The sequence below is a fragment of the Nyctibius grandis genome, chromosome W, assembly GCF_013368605.1.
Source record: "Nyctibius grandis isolate bNycGra1 chromosome W, bNycGra1.pri, whole genome shotgun sequence".
NCBI lineage: Eukaryota > Metazoa > Chordata > Aves > Nyctibiiformes > Nyctibiidae > Nyctibius > Nyctibius grandis.
In genome coordinates, this window is record NC_090694.1 from 15,146,875 (window position 1) to 15,170,749 (window position 23,875).

General features: G+C 46.7%; 1 protein-coding gene across 4 annotated transcripts in view; it reads left to right on the forward strand.

Annotated features, from left to right (window-relative positions):
* The window catches only part of LOC137675689 (protein FAM219A), a 132,414-nt gene that overhangs the window by 82,726 nt on the left and 25,813 nt on the right, over positions 1-23,875 (forward strand). For 2 of the 4 annotated variants that reach the window (XM_068421859.1, XM_068421860.1), the window contains exon 2: positions 1-100. In XM_068421859.1, the coding sequence (XP_068277960.1) occupies positions 1-100 (100 nt within the window). The remainder of the gene's footprint in view (positions 101-23,875) is intronic. The other 2 variants (XM_068421861.1, XM_068421863.1) reach the window with 1 other exon arrangement.

Below are 23,875 nucleotides of genomic sequence, written 5' to 3' on the forward strand. Positions count from 1 at the left end.
GATCCAACAGCTGCATCTATTTCGGACAGAGATTGTGATACGAGAGAGGGAGAGACTGTAGCCATGAACTATAAGCCATCCCCACTTCAAGTGAAATTAGGTGAGTCTTTGCTGATGGAGAGTGAAAAGGCTGAATCCAAGGTCTGAAATATGGTGAGGTGTTCGTGGGATCATATGTAGATCTCCATGTATGTGGCTGAGCATGCCAGCTCTCCCATGAGGAAAGGCTGAGAGAGTTGGGGTTGTTTAGCCTGGAGAAGAGAAGGCTCCAGGGAGACCTTATTGCGGCCTTTCAGTACTTAAAGGGGGCTTATAAGAAAGATGGGGACAGACTTTTTAATAGGGCCTGTAGCGATAGGACAAGGGGTAATGATTTTAAACTAAAAGAGGATAGATTCAGACTAGACATAAGGAAGAATTCTTTTTACGATGAGAGTGGTGAACCACTGGAACAGGTTGCCCAGAGAGGTGGTAAATACCCCATCCCTGAAAACATTCAAGGTCAGGTTGGACGTTCCCATGTGCTGAAAGACGAGCCGACACGGAATACGACTGGCCTGGCTGAACAGAGAGCTTTGGCTGGAACTCAGGAAAAAGAAAAAAGAGAGTTTTATGACCTTTAGAAGAAGGGACAGGTGACTCAGGAGGACTACAAAGATGTTGTGAGGTTCTGCAGAGAGAAAATTAGGAGGGCCAAAGCCCAACTAGAACATAATCTGGCTACTGCAGTAAAATACAATAACAAATGTTTCTATAAATACATTAGCAACAAGAGGAGGACTAAGGAGAATCTCCATCCTTTATTGGATGAAGGGGGAAACAGGATGACAAAGGATGAGGAAAAGGCTGAGGTGCTTAATGCCTTCTTTGCCTCAGTCTTTAGTAGTAAGATCAGTTGTTCTCAAGGTTCCCAGCCCCCTGAGCTGGAAGACAGAGATGGGGAGCAGAGTGAAGCCCCCATAATCCACGGGGAAATGGTTAGCGACCTGCTACACCACTTAGACACACACAAGTCTATGGGGCCAGATGGGATCCACCCAAGGGCACTGAGGGAGCTGGCGGAAGTGCTCACCAAGCCACTTTCCATCATTTATCAGCAGTCCTGGCTAACCAGGGAGGTCCCAGGGGACTGGAGGTTAGCAAATGTGACACCCATCTACAAGAAGGGCCAGAAGGAGGATCTGGGGAACTATAGGCCTGTCACTCTGACCTCGGTGCCGGGGAAGGATATGGAGCTGATCATCTTGAGTACCATCACGGGGCACGTACAGGACAAGCAGGCGATCAGGCCCACTCAGCATGGGTTTATGCAAGGCAGGTCCTGCTTGACTATTATCTACCGGCAGTCCTGGTTAACTGGAGAAGTTCCAGCTGACTGGAAATTAGCAAATGTAACTCCCATCTACAAGAAGGGCCGGAAGGATGATCCAGGGAACTATAGGCCTGTCAGCCTGACCTCAGTGCCAGGCAAGGTGATGGAATAGATCATCCTGAGTGGCCATTACATGGCAGATGCATCGGGGCCAGCCAACATGGATTCATGAAAGGCAGGCCCTGCTTGACCAACCTGGTCTCCTTCTATGACCAAGTGACCCGCTTAGTAGATGAGGGCAGGGCTGTGGATGTAGTCTATCTAGACTTCAGTAAGGCATTCGACACTGTCTCCCACAGCATCCTCCTAGACAAACTGGCTGCCCGGGGCTTTGATGGGTAGACTCTTCGATGGGTTAAAAACTGGCTGGATGGCCGAGCCCAGAGAGTGCTGGTGAATGGGACAAAGTCCAGCTGGCGGCCGGTCACTAGCGGTGTTCCCCAGGGCTCAGTTCTGGGGCCGGTGCTGTTCAATATCTTTATAGATGATCTAGACGTAGGGATTGAGTGCACCCTCAGCAAATTTGCAGATGACACCAAGCTGGGTGGGAGTGTCGATCTGCTGGAGGGTAGGAAGGCCCTACAGAGGGATCTGGACAGGTTAGATAGATGGGCCGAGACCAACGGCATGAGGTTCAACAAGAACAAGTGCCGGGTCTTACACTTTGGCCACAACAACCCTATGCAGCGCTACAGGCTGGGGGAAGAGTGGTTAGAAAGCGGCCCAGCGGAAAGAGACCTGGGGGTGCTGATCGACAGCTGGCTAAACATGAGCCAGCAGTGTGCCCAGGTGGCCAAGAAGGCCAATGGCATCCTGGCCTCTATTAGGAATAGCGTAGCCAGCCGGTCTAGGGAAGCGATCGTCCCTCTGTACTCGGCACTGGTGAGGCCGCACCTTGAATACTGTATCCAGTTCTGGGCCCCGCACTTCAAGAAAGATGTTGAGGTGTTGGAGCGAGTCCAGAGGAGGGCGACCAAGCTGGTGAAGGATCTGGAGGGTATGACCTATGAAGAACGGCTGAGGGAGCTGGGGTTGTTTAGCCTGGAGAAGAGGAGGCTCAGAGGTGACCTTATTGCAGTCTACAACTACCTGAAGGGAGGTTGTAGTGGAGTGGGAGTTGGCCTCTTCTCCCAGGCAACTAGTGATAGGACAAGAGGACATAGCCTCAAGCTTCGCCAGGGGAGGTTCAGGTTGGACATTAGGAAGAATTTCTTCTCAGAAAGGGCCATTAGACATTGGAACGGGCTGCCCAGGGAGGTGGTGGAGTCACCATCTCTGGATGTGTTTAAGAAAAGACTGGACATGGCACTTAGTGCCATGGTCTAGTTGACATGGTGGCGTCAGGGCAATGGTTGGACTCGATGATCCCAGAGGTCTCTTCCAACCTGATTGATTCTGTGTGACTAACCTGATCTCCTTCTATGACAAGGTGACCCACTTAGTGGATGAGGAAAAGGCTGTGGATGTTTACCTAGACTTTAGTAAAGCCTTTGACACCGTTTCCCTCAGCATTCTCCTGGAGGAACTGGCTGCTCATGGCTTGAATGGGCACACTCTTCGCTGGGTAAAAAACTAGCTGGATGGCCAGGCCCAAAAGAGTGAAATGGGAGACCTGGTTACCCGGGATATGGAGAACTCTGAGGTACTCAACGATTTTTTTGCCTCACTCTTCACCAACAAGTGCTCTAGCCACACCGCCCAAGTCGCAGAAGGCAGAGGCAGGGACTGGGAGAATGAAGAACCTCCCACTGTAGGAGAAGATCAGGTTCGAGACCATCTAGGGAACTTGAAGGTGCACAAGTCCATGGGACCTGATGAGGTACATCCACAGGTCCTGAGGGAAATGGCAGATGAAGATGCTAAGCCGCAATCCATCATTTTTGAGAAGTCGTGGCAGTCTGGTGAAGTTCCCACTGACTGGAAAAGGGGAAACATAACCCCCATCTTCAGGAAGGGAAAAAAGGAAGACCTGGGGAACTACAGGCCAGTCAGCCTCACCTCTGTGCCTGGCAAGATCATGGAGCAGATCCTCCTGGAAACTATACTAAGGCACATGGAAATCAAGGAGATGATTGGTGACAGCCAACATGGCTTCACTAAGGGCAAATCGTGCCTGACAAATTTGGCGGCCTTCTACAATGGGGTTACAGCACTGGTGGATAAGGGAAGAGCAACTGATGTCATCTATCTGGACTTGTGCAAAGCATTTGACACTGTCCCACATGACATCCTTTTCTCTAAATTGGAGAGACATGGACTTGACGGATGGACCACTCGGTGGATAAGGAATTGGCTGGATGGTCGCACTCAAAGAGTTACGGTCAACAGCTCAATGTCCAAGTGGAGACCAGTGATGAGTGGCGTTCCTCAGGGGTCGGTATTGGGACTGGTCCTGTTTAACATCTTTGTCGGCAACATGGACAGTGGGATTGAGTGCGCCCTCAGCAGGTTTGCCAATGACACCAAGCTGTGTGGTGCAGTTGACACGCTGGAGGGAAGGGATGCTATCCAGAGGGACCTTGACAGGCTTGAGAGCTTGGCCTGTGTGAACTGCATGAAATTCAACAAGGCCAAGTGCAAGGTCCTGCATGTGGGTCAGGGCAATCCCAAGCACAAATACAGGCTGGGCGGAGAATGGATTGAGAGCAGCCCTGAGGAGAAGGACTCGGGGGTGATGGTTGACGAGAAGCTCAACATGAGCTGGCAGTGCGTGCTTGCAGCCCAGAAGACCAACCGTATCCTGGGCTGCATCAAAAGTGGTGTGACCATCAGGTCAAGGGAGGTGATTCTGCCCCTCTCCTCCACTCTCCTGAGACCCCACCTGGAGTACTGCATCCAGCTCTGGAGCCCCCAACATAAGAACGACATAGAGCTGTTGGAGCGAGTCCAGAGGGGGGCCACGAAGATGATCAGGGGGATGGAGCACCTCTCCTATGAAGACAGGCTGAGAGAGTTGGGGTTGTTCAGCCTGGAGAAGAGAAGACTCCAGAGAGACCTTATATCAGCCTTCCAGTACCTGAAGGGGACCTACAGGAAAGCTGGAGAGGGACTTTTTACAAGGGCATGTAGTGATAGGACAAGGGGGAATGTTTTTAAACTGAAAGAAGGTATATTTAGACTATATATTAGGAAGAAATTCTTTACTGTGAGGGTGGTGAGACACTGGACCAGGTTGCCCAGAGAAGTTGTGGCTGCCCCCTCCCTGGAAGTGTTTAAGGCCAGATTGGATGTGACTTTGAGCAACCTGATCTAGTGGAAAGGTGTCCCTGCCTGTGGCAGGGGGGTTGGAAATAGATGATCTTTAAGGTCCCTTCCAACCCAAACCATTCTATGATTCTGTTTGCTTGGGGGTCAGTTAGATACAAGAAAAACTAATCACGTGTTTTATATTTCTAGTGACTTCCTAAAGGTTACACCTGGTTTGTAAGTGAAATAGTAAAACATTGTCTTCCTTAAGCCCACATCCAGGGCTAAACTATAGCAGTTTTTCTCTCACCCAGTGTCCCTTCCCCAAATGAGGAATTGGGAAAAGGAGGGAGACTTGTACGTTGAAGTTAACCAGATTTAACAAAGTGAAGAAATCAACATAAATGACAACAGAAAACAGACAAAAGTATACTTATCCACAGATCACTGGCAAGTTGCTCCAGCAATCATAATGAGGAAGAGAGAGAAGGGAGGAGTAACAAGAAGAGCAGGAAGAGGCAGCACACCCACACCCCCTCTTCCTACCAAACCCTTTCTTTTATAGTGAGCTTGATGTCAATGATATAGAATACACCTGTGGGCCAGCCAGGGTCAGCTGCCCTGGATTTAACTGCTGAGGGCCTTGATCACCATGGCTGGCCACAAACTGAAACCAAATCCCAATGAAACCAGGACAAACATTTAGCTTGCTGCTTGGAACACATCAACACAGTGGAGAACCTCACACCAAGGGGAAATAACATCTCCTAGTTCATGCAGTTCAAAATCTTAAACCCTTATTGATATTATATCCATATTAATTATGTATTTCTTACTTTTCTAACACTCACGCTTTGTCTTTCTGTCAGGAACTGCAGAGCTCAGCCATGCTGCTTGCTTTCTTGCAAATCACTTGATAAGGAGGCTCCTGACAGCACTATGGGGGGGCTGGGTGTCCATTAGTGCTTAGGAGATGTCTCCAGCACATCTTATTAGGAGGCATATCCAGATGGAGCAAGCCTTTTGAAAACAGAAGAGAGTTGTGATAAGGAAAGAGGGAGAAACAGAATAATCCTCAAATTTAAATCTCAGGGGCTCTGTATCCACTGGAAGGCAACAGATCTTCATGGGATCCCCAGGAGATGAGATATTATTTTAATGAAGCTTATGCCATCTGTTTTTCTATTTTGCGTTTTTAATTTCCCTTCTCTGTGCTGAAATCCCCATCCAGGCAGTCTTTCTGTCTTACCTAGCAGTCAATGATGTGATGGCGTTAAAACAGAATGGGCAACATGGCAATTGGTTGGACTGTTGCAGAACAGGCTACTATGGTGATGAGGGACTGTGGCAGTGGCATCTTCATCAGCATATCCACCACACTGGGAGCTTGGCAGTAAATCTCCCGCATCCCCATCTGCAGATGAACGTACGGGAGAGAGGCAGCCTTCATCCCTCTGATGTAAGCACCTCCTCTCCTTGGACTAGATAGAGAACAAGGCACCGTTTTTGGAAGATTGTTCAGTGGGGTGCCTAAATGTATGTGAAAAGAGAGTGTCTAAGTTAGGCAAACTGGATCCCACTTTAAGACTGAGTGAACTACATGCAGATGAGGTCTCCTGCCATATGACCAAGAGGAAGCCTAGTTCATATTGATGCAGGCTTGAAAGTGTTTATTGTTTTTGGTTTAGATTTTCTTTGCAAAGCTTCTTGTAAACAAATGACCTGAATTACAAATGTAGCAGATGATAGATAGTTTTCCTGCTTTCCTAGCTACTGTTTTGTTCCCCTTCCAGCTTAGATCTCATGCTGGTATTTATCTTAATATTGAAAAACATAGTGGCTGATTCCAGTCAGCCCCATAAGGAGAAGTGTGTGTCACAAAGTTGCCTTTGGTGTAAGCTGCTGTAGCTCAATTATATAATCTACCAGCCTAACCAGAAACTTTCCTTGCTTCGAGAGGCAGGAAGCTGTCATAACACTAACAGAGCAGAGCTGTTTCATTAATTAATAGGGTACTAACACTTTCCCCCTGCCAGCTGCATTGTAGGATGTTGCTTTTTTTTTCTCTAGGAGACACAGCACAGATCGCTCTTAGAGCAGGTCAGCCACAGCCCAGCTACTGCTGGGAAGGAAATTCTGCTCGCTGGGAGCCTGGACCTATTGCTAGGGTAGGCATAAAAGCCTCTTGAGTCATCCCAGCCCGGCCTTTTGGCTTTCTGTGTGACAAGAAGGAGATGAGAGCAACTGAATGGCTATAGCGGGGCCTGAGCCAAGCAGATGGCTCAGGGAGAGGTGAAGGAAGTCTTGGTAGAAAAAGCTGTTCTCTGACAAATAACCATAGCGCTCACTCTTCAAGGAGAGATCTCATCTGAGACCACCAAGGCTTCTTGTCTGCTTCCGCTTCTTCCTGTATCAGTCCCACCTTTCCATGTGAGATGTTGACAGGGATTGTCCTTGAATTTTGCAAGATGCTGTTGCTGGTTCTGCATAAGCTAAGAGGCTTGCTGTTGATCAGTAGAAGGGAACCCTTTGGTACCCAGAGCTGGAGAGTAGCATGTGGAGACATGAATGGTGGCAGTGTAAAGCCATGCCCTGAGGGAATGGCCCAATCCCTACCTTTTGCTCATCACTCCATCACTGTGCTCCTCTATGTACAAACATCTTCAGATTTTATGTGGTGACAGCAGAGGAGTTCATATCTCTGGCTTCCACAGTCTCTAGCTGGGGATGGGGATTCTTCCTGGGGACACCAATTAGGTGCGTCCACTTCCAAGCACCAAATTACTTGTGCTATTGGATTAATTCCTGCTTGTTAACAAACAAGATTCTCAAAAACCTCAAGCAAGTAACTGGAATGATGTTCACTTAGAGCAAGCAACTCTGATAGGGGTAAAACAGCAGCAGAAACCCTATCACAAAGAAATATAGCATGTTGTTCCCTGGTGTGCTTGACTTGGACAAAACTGAGGATCTAATTTATGGCTGGGCCCCATCTTGGTGGAGACTGGAGTGAACAGAGGAGATAATCCATTTGGGGACAGAGGCTGACAGCACAAGCTGTGGTGTTAGCTCCTGCCTTCCAGCCTGCTGCTGCGCATTCATGGCAGATATTAAACTGCCATACAGTCAGGGAGTAGTACTGGGAATATCAGTCAGTGAGCTGAGAACTACAAAGCCCTCAGGGTTCAACAGAACAAAATTGGTACATTTGTGGTTGAAACTTTACAGATGGTCTCTAATCCCAGTAAAGAACAGACTGCCTTTATCTCCCCATGTTGCTCCTGAAACTGATCTTTCAGTTTGTGTAGTTATTTAACCCCCCTCTCCTGGGGTTGGGTGTGGGTTCAGAGCTTGTTTTAAAGCATCTCCATCAAAGAGCCACAAAGCACGCAGTGGAGCAACCTATCCCAATGCTGTTCAAAAGGATGCCTCACTCAGAGATCCCCTTCCAGGGCTGCTCTTGCCACGGGTCAAGATGACAAACTGACGCTGGGAGATGCAGTCCCAAACAGAGCAGGCAGCAAGCGTCTTGCATAGGCTGAATGGCTTGGTACCTGCCTGTATCCATGGCTCCTTTTCTGCATCATCTCTTCCCAGTCTGCTTCACAGCTTGTGACTTCTAAGTGTTTCATACAGAAAACAGAATAATAAGGGAAGATTGAAGTAGACTGGACAAATCAATGCCGTTAGTGTATCTTTTTGTCAGTACCTCAAGTCCTGTACTATTCCCAGTTGCTCTTCTGTAACAAGGCGATTAATGCTAATTAGGTACAGCAACTGTTGTTTCTGGGAAGAAGCTCTGTAGGTAAATTAGGGAAACATTTTATTAAAAAGCTGTAACTCTTAAGCTAGGTCCCCAGGTTCCAGCTCTATTAACAAAACTGCAGATTTCTATATCCATAACTGTTTGCATGGAGACCTCAAGTGACATCATTACCTTAAGTGTACGAAGCCATTTTACTCCCCTGGGAGCACCCATTTCCTTGAACACAGTCTGTGCTTTGTACAGGTGGAATGAGTAATGTGGAAGCCAGAGCGCAGTGGCAATATAGCACTGCTATTGATTTTCTTCATGAAGATAGAAGTGCAGCCTACCACTCGGAGGTCTCTTGGGGCTTGGGAAAAATTTATTTAAACATTATTTCATGTGTTATTACTTTTTCCATTTATAAGAGAAATTGCGTACGCACGTTTATTGTAGCATCCTTCCTGTAGGATATCTCCAGGCTCTTTTTTGGAGGAGATGAGATATTGAACAGATGGATCATGTTAAGGGCAGTAGGGCTGTCTGCAGACAGAGCAGCAAAGATGAGGGCAGAAAAGCAGTTGTGACAGGCATATTATTGCAAATTAGTTAGAGGAGAAATAGAGGGGCAGAAGGGAAGAGGTGTGTGAAATGCTGTAGCTGACACAGGCTCTGGTAAACAGTAAAGCCATTAAGAGAAACTGGAACAGAGTGATTCACTGGAGTTGAGCAGAGAGCTCTGGGCAGGAGGGAGTATGTAAGTGGGTGAGATGGAGGGAAGGGAGGTAGCCAAATCATTTTGATGGGTATTATCTGGCCATCCTTTGGCCACTCCAAATTTCAACAGTACCTACAGGTATCTACAGCTAATCCTGAAGATCTGCTTCTACACAAATTATTTTACTTTGTAATGAGAATGGGCCAAAGCATCTGGAGTCTGAATGGGGGGGTTTGTGCCTGAAGCAGGAGACCAGAGCTGCAAATTACAGGTTCTCTTCTTTGCACTGCCCTGACCCACCATAATCTGTCACCTCAAATATGAGAAGCAGCTCAGATATCTCCTGCTTATTTCACTAGCAGAAGGTTGTGAGGCAAAACAAATTAAGCAAAATATTGAGATTCTCTGATAGAAGGAGGGAAAAATTCAATAATTGAATTAGTGATTAGAATAAAAACTACCTGGTCTAGCAAAGCCTAACCCCAGCAGGCAGCACCACAGCAGTGATAAGCTGGTGGCCTGTTCAGAGGTCTCATTACACGGTATGTATTACTCTCATCTCTGTTTTCTATGAAGTACTTAGAGAGATGGTTTAAGAGAGTGATGTCCCCAAAGGTGATTTACACCTTGTTCCTGACATTTAAAAGACTAACACCGGCTGAGTTGACAAGGCTGCCTGCTCAGGTGTTGGCATATTTGACAAAATCGACACAGAAAAGGGCAATAGTACTAAGTTTTCTGGCTTCTCAGAGCCCTGTGTACTTAAACGTAGATTCCACCTGTTCCTCTGGCCCACTGCAGGGGAACATTTCCCCAGTTCTGATTTACCCCAGTGTTACTATTTCTGTAATTCCTTCTAATGTCTCCATAGGTAGATGAGTTTCTGTGTATCACTCAAGGGAAGCAAGTAGAGCCCAGTGTAATTAATGTAAACTGGCTCCAGAACAGACCACAGCATCCGTAGACAATATTGGATAATGCATTTTTTTCTGTTTGTTTTATTAATTATGAGCCTTAAACTGCACCTGATGGTTAATTGAATTTGTTCTGACTATTCAGTGATGTAGGCTCCCCCTTTGTCTTCTCTGTGCTGCACACTCGGCTCTTAACCGGGAAAGGTTACTGTATGCTTATTAAGTGTTGGGGCTAAAATGCTCTGTCAGCAGATCAGGGCTCTGTTAAAGACATAATGTGTAGAAATAACACATGCTTCTTAAAGGGAAGGAATTTGTGCTGGTATAGGAAGTTCACTGCGATTCTTTTTTTTTAACTGCTATCCTTATGCACAGAGGATGCTCACAGCACCCTGAAAACTTCTTGTTGCTTCTCTGAGATCTTAAAAGATCCTTTGGAGACTTAGAGCTCAGAAAAATACATAAACTTTGGTGTGCCACAGCAGGAGAGCAGAATAGATGAGGATGCCATTAATATCGTGTGTCCTGGCAATAGCAGGGTCCTTGTTAGGCGAGGATACCCTGGTAGTCTTGGACTCAGACCTCAGCCAAGCATGAACAGAGGAACATCCAAAGAGCCTTTTTCCTCTGAACCTGGGGACGGTCTTGGGTCCAAGTATAGCAGCCAGTGTTACACCTAGCTGTGCACAGCAGATCCCCAGTGTGCCAGGCACAGTAAGTGATGCAGCTAAAGCACCACCTGTGTGGCCAAGCTCTTAATGTGACAGTTAGGGAGATGTACCACATGAAATGGTGGAGAAGTAGGATAGAAGCAGCAGCAGCAGCAACAAAGCGCATTGTTTTGCCCAGTTAGCATAGTCAGACTTCATCATGTCCATCAGTTTTGGTTTTGTCGCGAATCCTGATTTAGGATCCTGCTGACTACGCCAATTTGTCACGAATGGGTGATTTAGACCACTTAAAGAACCACTGTCAAAGGTATCAGCAAAAGTGGTTTTATTGAAATATGATGTGGTAAAAGTACGACTTAACAAAGTTCAGTGGCAAGGTTCACTCTATTACTGCACAAAGGATATAACAATGATTCAAAACTATCAAGACAGAATCAGGATTTTAAGGCAATTCTACTGTAAATCCAAACTCATCATGGTATGTTTGCTGTAACTTTGAATTTTTCTACCTTCTGCTCTAAATGCAAGATAATCCCTGCTTTTTCCAAACAACCTACATACCCTCTTCTTTGCTCTCTGCTATGAAACTGGTACAATCAAGACAGCAGGTGTTGATGTCTCTTGGAGGAATGATGCAGTTCTGTCTAGCTCAATAGTCTGAAGTTCACGAGCTTAAAAGTGCTTTCTGCCATGAGTAAATGGGGAGCTGGCGATAAGAAGAGAGTTTAATCACACCAGGTGTTTCAGAGCTGTAGGCTGCTGGCAGCCCCTTCGCCGCAATGGAGCTCCCAAGTAACGCCGGCTGCTCCATGCCAGAAAACAGCCTCTCTCAGTTCCCCTGTCACTACCCAGCCTGAAAGTAAGAGCAGATTTTCAAAAAAGAAAGATTTGATATGATTTATTTTAAATATTGGTTGTAGGACTAGCAATTTGGGAGAAAAGATGAATAGTACAAGTGAGACAATTGTACTTTGTATAAGTTGATCTGAGAAACAGTGTTTGACATATTAAATGACACTGTGCTAAAAATATGTCTTGAACAAGGCTAGCATATTTAATTTTTAAAGTGATGCTGTCAGGCATGGGTAGTTTGAGTCCAGAAGAGAGGCCACTTTTTAAAATGAAGATTTTCAGGTTTTGCTTACAATTTAAAAAAAAAAAAAACAGGTATCTTGGCCTTAAAGTCTCTAGTAAACCCTAGCACTATTTTTTTTAAGTTCACTAAAAGAATATGTAATTGGTCATTCCAAAACTATTCACAAATTCATGTGTAATTTACAAGGTGTTTTCGGCTATAAAAAGTTTGGGAGGCTCAAGTCACAAAACAGCTGTGCCTTTTTTAGCTACAGACTTTCAGCCAGAACATGGAAGACTCAAGTTCAATTTCTTTCTCTGCCTGAATGCTTTAACTACCAGGCTGAAACGTGGCTTTATGCGGCCTCCGATCTGTGGGGCAGGGCATGAAGCAATTGCAAAATGTGAAAACAAAACTTTGACATAGATATTTCTGTGCAGGCAGATGTTACGTTTTTAGTGCCTTCCAGCTCACATAGCTGACTCACTTCTGCCTATGCGCAGAAGAGCTACGATACACTACAGTCCTTGGATTTGGCTTGAGACCTTTGGGTTTTGCTATACTTCATTGAAAGGGGATGATCAGTAACACAAGGAGGTGATCTTAGCTCCTTTGTTGCCAATGTTGTTCTTTCTAACTGCAATTAAACATTCATGAGTACCCGGGAGTTTCCACCTCCCTAGAAAGCGGTCTCATGATCACATTAGAAAAGGCTGCTTTGGGTCTCATTGACTAGATGAATTGAAGCATCTCCAAGGGGTCTCCATTCATCTGACCTAGAATCAGGCTGTAATCTCCTCTGCTTCAGGGCAGGGAAGAGAGAAAGGGAAAAGGGCAGGAATAAAGGGGAAAAAGACAGTGCCAGCTGTCTGCATTTACCTGGTAATGACCATCAGACTGGAGATGACAAGGATAATCTGGAGTTGTAAGAGGAGTGGAAAGGCTTCATATGAAACTTCCTCTGTGCTAGTGAGGAATGATATCAACATGGCTGAGTTGGCAGTAAATTGCCTGTAGCATCTAGTGGGTACTTCATTCCCAACCTGTTTCTTTTCTCACCTTAATCACCTTAAGGAAAACCTTTTTCACCATGAGGACAGTCAAGCACTAGAAAATTTTTCATCCTTGGAGGTTTTCAAAACCTGACTGAATAAAGCTCTAAGCAGCCCAGTCTGATCCCAAAGCTGATCCTGCTTTGAGCAGGACGTTGGGCTAGAAAGCTCCTCAGATCCCTTCCAACTTGAAGTATCCTATGATCCTATTCCTAGTTAAGACTCCAGTTATTTTTTTAGATGTCATATACTTTCTACTCATTGCTGAAAAATCTTATCTAAGTCCTATCTTGTTATTCTCTTGTGATCCCAACACAAACACAGTAGGATTTGCAGAGGTAGACTTAGGTAACTTGCGTGCACTGGCACAGAGCAGTCCTCTTCCATAAGCACTGGTATATCTATTGGTAAACAAGAGAAACCAAACTGCTATTTGATTTTCACTCCATTACAAATTTTTTTCTTTTTAAATTTTAATTATTGCTCTCTGTTCTTTTTCTTTAATTCACCAAACCTCCTCGATTGTACAGTGATTGAATTTAAGAACATATTAAAACTAATTTTCTCCTTTGCTTGTACCTCTTACTGATTCCAGTGCACAGACAGGGAAATTTGTTCTTTTACAGATATGTTTCCTGACTTAGATTTTATCCATGGTTCTCAATGCTGAGTGATCTTTTAATACCAGCAAGCAGCTGATTTCTTGTACCCACTCATGATGTCCTAGCAAAACAAGGGCATTCACGGAATGTAGCAATGGAATATTACAAAGCAGAACCAAATTCAAGATGATTGTGCAATTGTTCATGTGAGGTGTGGCACAGGTGACAAACAAACATTCACTAAGACAGCTGTATAATAGCTCCATTTCGTAAACCAATTTGAGCTCTTCTTGGCATTGGTGATGTCTCAGGCAGCCATTGGAAAAGGCAGTTAAGTCTCAGATTGACAGAGGGATTTTTTTTCCTGCTGTAATTTGGATTTTTAAGGGGACTTTGCAGGAAAAGATAATGACCCAGAGGCTGGCTGTCACACACAGATCCCTACCTGCTGCATGCCATAAATAATTAAGAGAAAGGACAGAAGAAAAAAAGAAAAAGCGGGTGAATCCTCCCATTCCATTTTTCCATTTGCATCCCATGCATTTTTTCTGTAGGAAAACAGGGAAATGGTTTTTAAGAGGAGAAAGTTAAAATCCATCCTGAAGAATGAGGTATACTATTTTAATAACTTGAAAAAACTCTGGTTTGATCTTCTTATGAGGAATTTAGGAGAGGGGTGGAGGCAGTAGGCAAATGTTCAAGACTGTTAAAAGTGTGGAGGTTACCTTGGGAAAAAATGAATGCTGGTCTGGAGCAAACAGATGTGTTGCCTGTAGCCCAAAAGAAAGAAATTATCTTTCGTGGTCTTGGAGTTTGGAACAAAGAGATGCTTATGAAAAGCTGATTGTGACATCTAACAAGGTTACAGAACAATACTAAAATTTTTCAAACGTGGGATACAACAAAAAAGCAACTTGTCAGACCTCACTGACCAGCTCTATAATCCAGAGGCAGAATCACAGAATTGTGAAAAATTAAGCAGAGAATATTTGGAGATCTAAAAATGAAGATTTGTGAGTACATTTCTTGTGGTCCTTCATCTCAACAAATTATTTACTCTTGCTTCCTGAGTACTCATCATGTAGATAGCACTCAAGAGGGCCCTTAGCAGTGGTTAACAAACAGGGTTGTTGAAAGGCTGAGTACTCTTGAGCTGTGCTCTGTGAAGGAAACACGATATTTTAGGTGGAAGAAAAGGGTAAGTAGTGATATGTCATTATTTGTAAATGGCCACTACTGTAAAACCTGTTCTTTGGGGCAGTCCTTTAAAGCCTCTAGGGTTTGCTACATATGGAACCCTCTGCCTGTCCATCAGTGTTGAAGTCACCCAAGTCTGGTGGCCTTGGTCCTCAGAGATTTCCCGAGGGAAAGTGCCCTGTGGGCACCATCTGCCCAAGCACTGACTTTTGCTTTGTTCCTTTGGTCCAACAATGTTGAGACATTTTTAGGTACCAAAACGCTCTCTGAGACAGCAAGTTAGGGAGATCATTTTAGCTGTCTGATCCGAGTTGCAAATCATAGAATCATAGAATGGTTTGGGTTGGAAGGGACCTTAAAGATCATCTATTTCCAACCCCCCTGCCACAGGCAGGGACACCTTTCCACTAGACCAGGTAGCTCAAAGCCTCATCCAATCTGGCCTTAAACACTGCCAGGGAGGGGGCAGCCACAACTTCTCTGGGCAACCTGGTCCACTGTCTCACTACCCTCACAGTAAAGAATTTCTTCCTAAGATCTAATCTAAATCTACCCTCTTTCAGTTTAAAACCGTTCCCCCTCATCCTGTCACTACTTGCCCTTGTAAAAAGCCCCTCTCCAGCTTTCCTGTAGGTCCCCTTCAGGTACTGGAAGGCTGCTATGAGGTCTCCCTGGAGCCTTCTCTTCTCCAGGCTGAACAGCCCCAACTCTCTCAGCCTGTCTTCATAGGAGAGGTGCTCCATCCCCCTGATCATCTTCGTGGCCCTCCTCTGGACTCGTTCCAGCAGCTCCATGTCATTCTTATGTTGGGGGCCCCAGAGCTGGACGCAGTATTCCAGGAGGGGTCTCAGGAGAGTGGAGGAGAGGGGCAGAATCACCTCCCTTGACCTGCTGGCCATGCTGCTTTTGATGCAGCCCAGGATGTGGTTGGCCTTCTGGGCTGCAAGGGCACATTGCCGGCTCATGTTGAGATTCTCATCAACCATCACCCCCAAGTCCTTCTCCTCAGGGCTGCTCTCAATCCATTCTCCACCCAGCCTGTATTTGTGCTTGGGATTGCCCTGATCCACATGCAGGACCTTGCACTTGGCCTTGTTAAACTTGATGCAGTTCACACAGGCCAGGCTCTCAAGCCTGTCAAGGTCCCTCTGGATAGCATCCCTTCCCTCCAGCATGTCGACCGTACCACACAGCTTGGTTTCATCGACAAACCTCCTGAGGGTGCATTCAATCCCACTGTCCATGTTGCCGACAAAGATGTTAAACAGGACTGGTCAGCAGAGAAAAGGACTCAGCACATGATTCAATATGAATCAAGCATAAGCCCTTTATTACAAAAAAAAAGCCCCTTTTTATAACATATTTGCTTCCGTACATGCAGCCAGGCACTGTCCATGCAAAACCCGACTGGTCGCCCCGCTTCTGCCACTCGCTGTCCACGCACCCCCCCTGCAACCTCCCATTGGTCAGTCCTTTCACCATCCCCCTGTGCTGTAACATGATCCTGCAGCTGCCAAGTCCAGCACTGTTCACAGTGATGTTTGTGGTCAAGTATGCAGAGGCTCTGTGGGAAGCACACAGGAGATTGGCCTGTGGCCTTGCTTGGAGAGCTTGTTGAATTCAGCTCTTGATTCTTTCTGTTAGCTGTAACAATATCCCCCAGCACCGGTCCCAATACCGACTCCTGAGGAATGCCACTCATCACTGGTCTCCACTTGGACATCGAACCGTTAATCGTAACTCTTTGAGTGCGACCATCCAGCCAATTCCTTATCCACTGAGTGGTCCATCTGTCAAGTCCTTGTCTCTCCAATTTAGAGACAAGGATGTCATGTGGGACAGTGTTAAATGCTTTGCACAAGTCCAGGTAGATGACATCAGTCGCTCTTCCCTTATCCACCAGCACTGTAACCCCATTGTAGAAGGCCACCAAATTTGTCAGGCATGATTTGCCCTTAGTGAAGCCATGTTGGCTGTCACCAATCATCTCCTTGATTTCCATGTGCCTTAGTATAATTTCCAGGAGGATCTGCTCCATGATCTTGCCAGGCACAGAGGTGAGGCTGACTGGCCTGTAGTTCCCCGGGTCTTCCTTTTTTCCCTTCTTGAAAATGGGGGTTATGTTTTCCCCTTTTCCAGTCAGTGGGAACTTCACCAGACTGCCACGACTTCTCAAAAATGATGGATAGCGGCTTAGCAACTTCATCCACCTGTTCCCTCAGGACCCGTGGATGCACCTCATCAGGTCCCATGGACTTGTGCACCTTCAAGTTCCCTAGATGGTCTCGAACCTGATCTTCTCCTACAGTGGGAGGTTCTTCATCCTTCCAGTCCCTGCCTCTGCCTTCTGCGACTTGGGCGGTGTGGCTAGAGCACTTGTTGGTGAAGAGTGAGGCAAAAAAGTCATTGAGTACCTCAGCCTTCTCCATATCCCGGGTAACCAGGTCTCCCATTTCCTTCCGGAGAGGGCCCACGTTTTGCCTAGTCTTCCTTTTATCACTGACATACCTATAGAAGCATTTCTTGTTACCCTTGACATCCCTGGCCAGATGGTAGCTTAACTTGGAGAATGTCAGACATACCCAGTAAACACAAACTCTCAGGATGATGCCTTGCACTGCCATTGGCAGATGTCTGTTGACCTTCCTGAGATCTGTGCAGATGACCATATTATGGAGCTCGCAGTGAATCCTAAGTATGGTTTTTCACAAGGTCAACCACAGTAAGCAAAGTGCATCTAAAACTGTGGGTAAAGTAAGAAAACGGTACAGTCACTGTCCCAGGCACCAAGGCCTTTCTGGTGAGCAGTGTGGTAGGTTTAACCCCCAAATTTACCTCTCTCTGTTAATGGAGTTTGCTGTTGCAAAGCATCCTCACTAGCACAGAAAGAGCAGAGGCACTTTGTTGGGGTTCCTGTTTATTCCAGTTTGCTGCCTTTAAGCATTAAATTGATGCAATTTACAGAAGGAAAGACTTTCTGTCCCTGGTTTCTGATACCATCCTCTCCAGAGGGACGTGGAAGAGCAATGGGTCTCCATGCCTTTCCCACCAGACATTGCTGCAGATGTGACGCCGTCAGAGCTGCTCTGACAGCTTTGTCACAGCACAATCGGGAGAGGAGATGCAGCTTGCTCTACCTTATGTTACTGGCCCCTGAAGAGCTGGTACGAAGAAACCTTGTTCCTGTCATTGGGCTGAGCCAATGTGACTTAATGCACTCAGGGAACAGATGAAGAGGATAGAAAAATGCCAGCTTGAGTTGTGTTTCTGGCTCTCCTCATTTTTTATCCCTCTGGGCTCCAAGTCAGGGCATGTCTCCTCACTCAGCTGGTTTTGCTGGGTTGTGTATTGGGTGATCGGAAAATGATGATTCTTCCTCTCGTTCCCCCAATGCACATGCTGCCCGAGGAGAGACTCTTGAAGACAGCTCAGCAGATCCCAGTGCCCCCAAATTTTGGCTTAAGTGCCATCCCTGGAAAGGACAAGGCTGTCAGTCCCCGGGCTTCCTCCACATCTCTACTGGTGCTGACCTGGAGGTTTTTTTATTCCCCAAAGCTTGGCATTGCCCTTCCGTTCACCTTGCAAGTGCAGCTGTTCGCAGCCACAAAGGCCTGTTGAAATCAGAGAGTATTTTCTGCCACCCTTTCGCTCTGCTCATAGCTTTTCCCGGTCCTCTTTGAGCACTGCATGTGCCACCATCAGTGGGGTGGAGAGCCTGTCAGAAAATCTGAGTGTTAAAACTGTTTCTGTTTGGGTCTTGGCAAAAGCCAGGTTCTTTCCACCATATTGTGCATGAGAAAAAGAGATTCCAGGCTTGAGAGCGTTATTGAACGTGTGTGTTTACACACCATGGTTCCTTCATCCTCCCTGCACTTGCTTGAACTTCTTGCCTTGGGGGAACTGGTACTTCATTCCTGCTCCCCATCTCCTGCAGACACCCCAGCCCATGTGTTCAGAGAGTTTCTGATGTTGCTTCACACTGAAGTTGTCTCCAGGACAGATAATTCCATTACCCTTACTTTCTGTCCCTGGGGTAATTTGAGATTCGGTATGACTTAAAGTTGCTGATGCTTGTACGGAGAGAGATAATGAGGCAAAAAAAAAAAAAATGACAGTTGATACTACTAGCCCCGCATGCAGTTGGTTGGCAATGGTAATCTGTGTTCTTGATTCAAAATAGATTACGAACAGGAAAATTAATTTCTTTACAAAAATGCGTAGAAAAAAGAAAAACAAAGCAGGCTTGTATCTCTGCAAAGGCTCTCTGAAATCCCACCATGCCTTAAGATAACAACCCCTAGCTCCTCACATCTTTTGCTCTAAATTGCAGTCTGTGGGGTTTTGTTTCTTGCACATCCCGCTGCCCGCTCCAGTGGCAAATGTGCAGTACTCAGCCAGCATCTCCTCACTGCCAGCTCCTCTTCCCTCCCCTTCACCTCTGCCTGTCCACCCGGCAGCAACACCTGGCTGAAGGGCAGGCAGGTCATTTCTTATAAAGTCCCTTAAAAGGGATTAGAATTAGCACAGACTTTGGCAAAGTTTTTATCAGGGAAAAAAACCTGACCCTTCTCACTCCACTTTTTCATCATTAAATTCAACCCGCTTTCGCTGTGCTTAAGTATCTGTGTGTAGAAGTTAAAGCCTGTTGTAAGTCTTAATTATTGAAAGATAATTCAAACTGAAGTTGGAACCACAAGGAACTGTACATCACTGAAACACCTACCATTTTATCTGCCTGTATATGCACAGTCTGTTTGCTGTCTTAATTTCCTCAGGCAAGAAACTACGTCTTCTATACACACTCACTAGTCCCTTAGCGCTACTGCAATAAAGCCTTGCTTGCTGAGACCCTCAGGCTGTTTCTCTCCTCTTTTCTTCTACTCTTACAACTCTTCTGTTCCTCTCATCTCACCTCCAGCTCCAGTCAGGCAGCCAAACAGGTAACTATACCACAATAAACCTTATGTTTGTATGCAGTTGGTGATTTTAGTTCACAAAAATGTATGTGCCAAGTGAAGATGAATATGCATGCGCTGTGGCCCAACACAAACCTGACCCAGGCATGCACAGGGCACAGAAATTACAATAATTCTTGTATTGCTTTTGCTTGTCTCCTCCCTTTTGTCTTAGAAATGCTGTAGAAAAATCCTTAGCTAATGGTCTTTTGATAAGCAAATCCAAGCTAGGATTTTTTCCTCCCTTCAGTGCATACAGCTGGCCATCAGGAAGGAAGTAAAAATGTTGGTCTGCCAGAATTTCTTCTTCACTGGGTCATTTAGGAGAGTGGGTCAGATAGTAGGGACTTGGCAGCTGCAGCATTGCCAGCAATCTCATTTAATGCTACGGTGGTGAGAGCAGGCAGCTGGGAGGCAGTCAGAAATCTCCCCTGCCTGCTGTTTGGGGGAGGTGGGCTCATTTGCCAATCAATGGGATCTCATCAGGCCTTTAGCTGCAGCAAGACAGAAAAGCACAAGTATTTGCAAAAAGATTAGTAACGTGTGGAGTGAGATGTGGGGTCTAATATTCAGAGTCTAGGTTATACCTGCTTCCTCTTTGCCCAGACTCCCTTTTACAGTCCCCCCAAAAGGCAGTGTTACACCTTGCTCAGGCCAACAGTGCTTAAGCACTCATCCTCTCTCTCTCCATCAAGGCTGTCTGTGGTCCAGCACTGGGATGGCACTGCCATAACCACAGCCCTGAATGGGCATGCCAGCACATAACTATGTGTTAGCAAACTGCTTCTGAGCATCACTGCCCCATGCGCTGTCCTGACAAAGGGTAAGAAAGATGTAAAATACATCAGCATGAAAATACTAAATCATATTTCACTGACATCAGAGTTGTATATTAAGAACTGTCATCATCTTTACCTGTACGTTACTATCTTCAGCGTGGAAGAGCATGACGGTGGTAGTGCCTCTGTGATAACATCTTTAAGAAGGGGGAAAAACACTGCTGTGCAAAAAATGGCATCAAGAGGAGAGAGGAGTGAGAATATGTGAGAGAAACAACTCTGCAGAGACCAAGGTCCCTGAAGAAGGAAGGGGAGGAGGTGCTCCAGGCACCAGAGCAGAGATTCCCCTGCAGCCCATGGTGAAGACCATGGTGAGGCAAGTTGTCCCCCTGTAGCTCATGGAGGTTAACGATGGAGCAGATATCCACCTGCAGCCCATGGAGGAGCCCACACTGGAGCAGGTGGATGTGCCCAAAGAAGGCTGTGGCCCCATGGGGGACCCATGCTGGAGCAGTCTGTTCCTGAAGGACTGCACCCCGTGGAAAGGGCCCATGCTGGAGCAGTTCATGGAGGACTCTCTCCCATGGGAGGGACCCCCACGCTGGAGCAGGGGAAGTGTGAAGAGTCCTCCCACTGAAGAGGAAGGGGCAGGAGAGATGTGTGATGAACTGACCACAACCCCCATTCCCCATCCCCCTGTGCCGCTTGAGGGGGAGGAAGTAGAGAAAATTGAGAGCAAAGCTGAGCCTGGGAAGAAGGGAGGGGTGGGGGGAAGGTGTTTTAAGATTTGGTTTTTATTTCTCATTACCCTACTCTGATTTAATTGGTAACACATTAAACTAATTTCCCCAAGTCAAGTCTGTTTTGCCTGTGACAGTAATTGGTGAACCATCTCTCCATGTCCTTATCTCAACCCATGAGCCTTTTGTTATATTTTCTTTCCCCTGTCCAGCTGAGGAGGGGAGTGATAGAGTGGCTTTGGCGAGCACCTGACATCCAGCCAGGGTCAACCCACCACAGAGAGGCTTCAGCTCAGCAGTGCACATATCTGATTTCCAGCTGCAGGGCTCTGTGGTTTGGAATGACATCTCTCATCCTGCAGCCCTGCTTCTCCTTCTTCAGCACTCAAAGCAGCTACAGCCAGCAACCTGGGGCCCAGAAAGACCCTTTCATCTTGTCTTTCAAGCCCCTTTCTCAGGGGTTTCAACAGGGACATAAACTTTCTCTGGCCAGTCCTGTTTTCCTCTGACATTCAAGGCATGGCTGTGTTTTGCCAACAGTCCGCTTGAGAGGTGGAAGGAAAAGGCAGCTGCCAAACCCTCAGCCCTGCACCACATCGCTGGAAGGAGGAAGACACTAAGAAACATGAAATAGCTGGCAACGGCAGCCTACCATCCCCTCTGCCATTCCTCTACTGCCTAACACTGCTAGATAGCAGCCCTACTGTGTAACTGAGGGCTGTGAGTATTCAGCTAAGAATGTTAGAACCGTTACTCTCTGTCCACATTGAGCCTGCACCCAGGGCTAAACAATAAGCAGTTTTTGCTATCACCCACTGTCCCTTCCCCAAATGAGGAAGGGAATTGGGAAATGAAGGGAGACCTGTAGGTTGAAGTTAACCAGATTCAATGAAATAAAGAAAACAATAAAAATGACAAAACAGACAAAAGTATACTTATCTAATAACTGACAAGTTGCTCCAGGAATCACAATAAGGAAGAGGGAGAATCACAGAATCAACCAGGTTGGAAGAGGCCTCTGGGATCATTGAGTCCAACCATTGCCCTGACACCACCATGTCAACTAGACCATGGCACTAAGTGCCATGTCCAGTCTTTTCTTAAACACATCCAGAGATGGTGACTCCACCACCTCCCTGGGCAGCCCATTCCAATGTCTAATCCTAATGTCCAACCTGAACCTCCCCTGGCGAAGCTTGAGGCTATGTCCTCTTGTCCTATTGCTAGTTGCCCGGGAGAAGAGGCCAACTCCCACTCCACTACAACCTCCCTTCAGGTAGTTGTAGACTGCAATAAGGTCACCTCTGAGCCTCCTCTTCTCCAGGCTAAACAACCCCAGCTCCCTCAGCCGTTCCTCATAGGTCAGACCCTCCAGACCCTTCACCAGCTTGGTCGCCCTCCTCTGGACTTGCTCCAACACCTCAACATCTTTCTTGAAGTGCGGGGCCCAGAACTGGACACAGTATTCAAGGTGCGGCCTCACCAGTGCTGAGTACAGGGGGACGATCACTTCCCTAGACCGGCTGGCTACACTATTCTTAATAGAGGCCAGGATGCCATTGGCCTTCTTGGCCACCTGGGCACACTGCTGGCTCATGTTTAGCCAGCTGTCGATCAGCACCCCCAGGTCTCTTTCCGCTGGGCCGCTTTCTAACCACTCTTCCCCCAGCCTGTAGCGCTGCATAGGGTTGTTGTGGCCAAAGTGTAAGACCCGGCACTTGTTCTTGTTGAACCTCATGCCGTTGGTCTCAGCCCATCTATCTAACCTGTCCAGATCCCTCTGTAGGGCCTTCCTACCCTCCAGCAGCTCAACACTCCCACCCAGCTTGGTGTCATCTGCAAATTTGCCGAGGGTGCACTCAATCCCTACATCTAGATCATCTATATTGAACAGCACCGGCCCCAGAACTGAGCCCTGGGGAACACCGCTGGTGACCGGCCGCCAGTTGGACTTTGCCCCATTCACCACCACTCTGGGCTCAGCCATCCAGCCAGTTTTTAACCCATCGAAGAGTCCACCCATCCAAGCCCCAGGCAGCCAGTTTGTCTAGGAGGATGCTGTGGGAGACAGTGTCGAATGCCTTACTGAAGTATAGATAGACTACATCCACAGCCCTGCCCTCATCTACTAAGCGGGTCACTTGGTCATAGAAGGATCATCCTTCTGGCCCTTCTTGTAGATGGGCGTTACATTTGCTAATTTTCAGTCAACTGGAACTTCTCCAGTTAACCAGGACTGCCGGTAGATAATAGAGAGTGGTTTGGCAAGTTCATTTGCCAGTTCCTTCATTACTCTGGGGTGAATCCCATCCAGGCCTATAGCCTTGTGGGTGTCCAACTGGCACAGCAGGTCACTGACCGTCTCTTCCTGGATTACAGGGGGTTCACACAGCTCCCCGTCCCTAACTTCAGGCTCTGGGGGCTGAGTCTCCTGAGGACAACCGGTCTTGACATTAAAGACCGAGGCAAAGAAGGCAATGAGCACCTCTGCCTTTTCCTCGGTCTTGACATTAAAGACCGAGGCAAAGAAGGCATTAAGCACCTCTGCCTTTTCCTCATCCCCTGACACTACACTACCCTCCTCATTCAGCAAGTGGTGGAGACTCTCCTTGACCCTCCTTTTGCTGTTAATGTATTTGTAGAAACTTTTTTTGCTATCTTTGACTGTAGCAGCCAAATTAAGCTCTAATTGAGCTTTGGCCCTTCTAATCTTTTCCCTACACGACCTGGCCACGTCCCTATAGACCTCCCAAGTTACCTGATCCTTCTTCCAGAGCAAATAGGCTCTCTTTTTTTCCTTAAGTTCTAGCCTAAGTTCTCTGTTTAACCAGGCCGGTCTTTTTCCCCGACGGCTTGTCTTCCTACACAC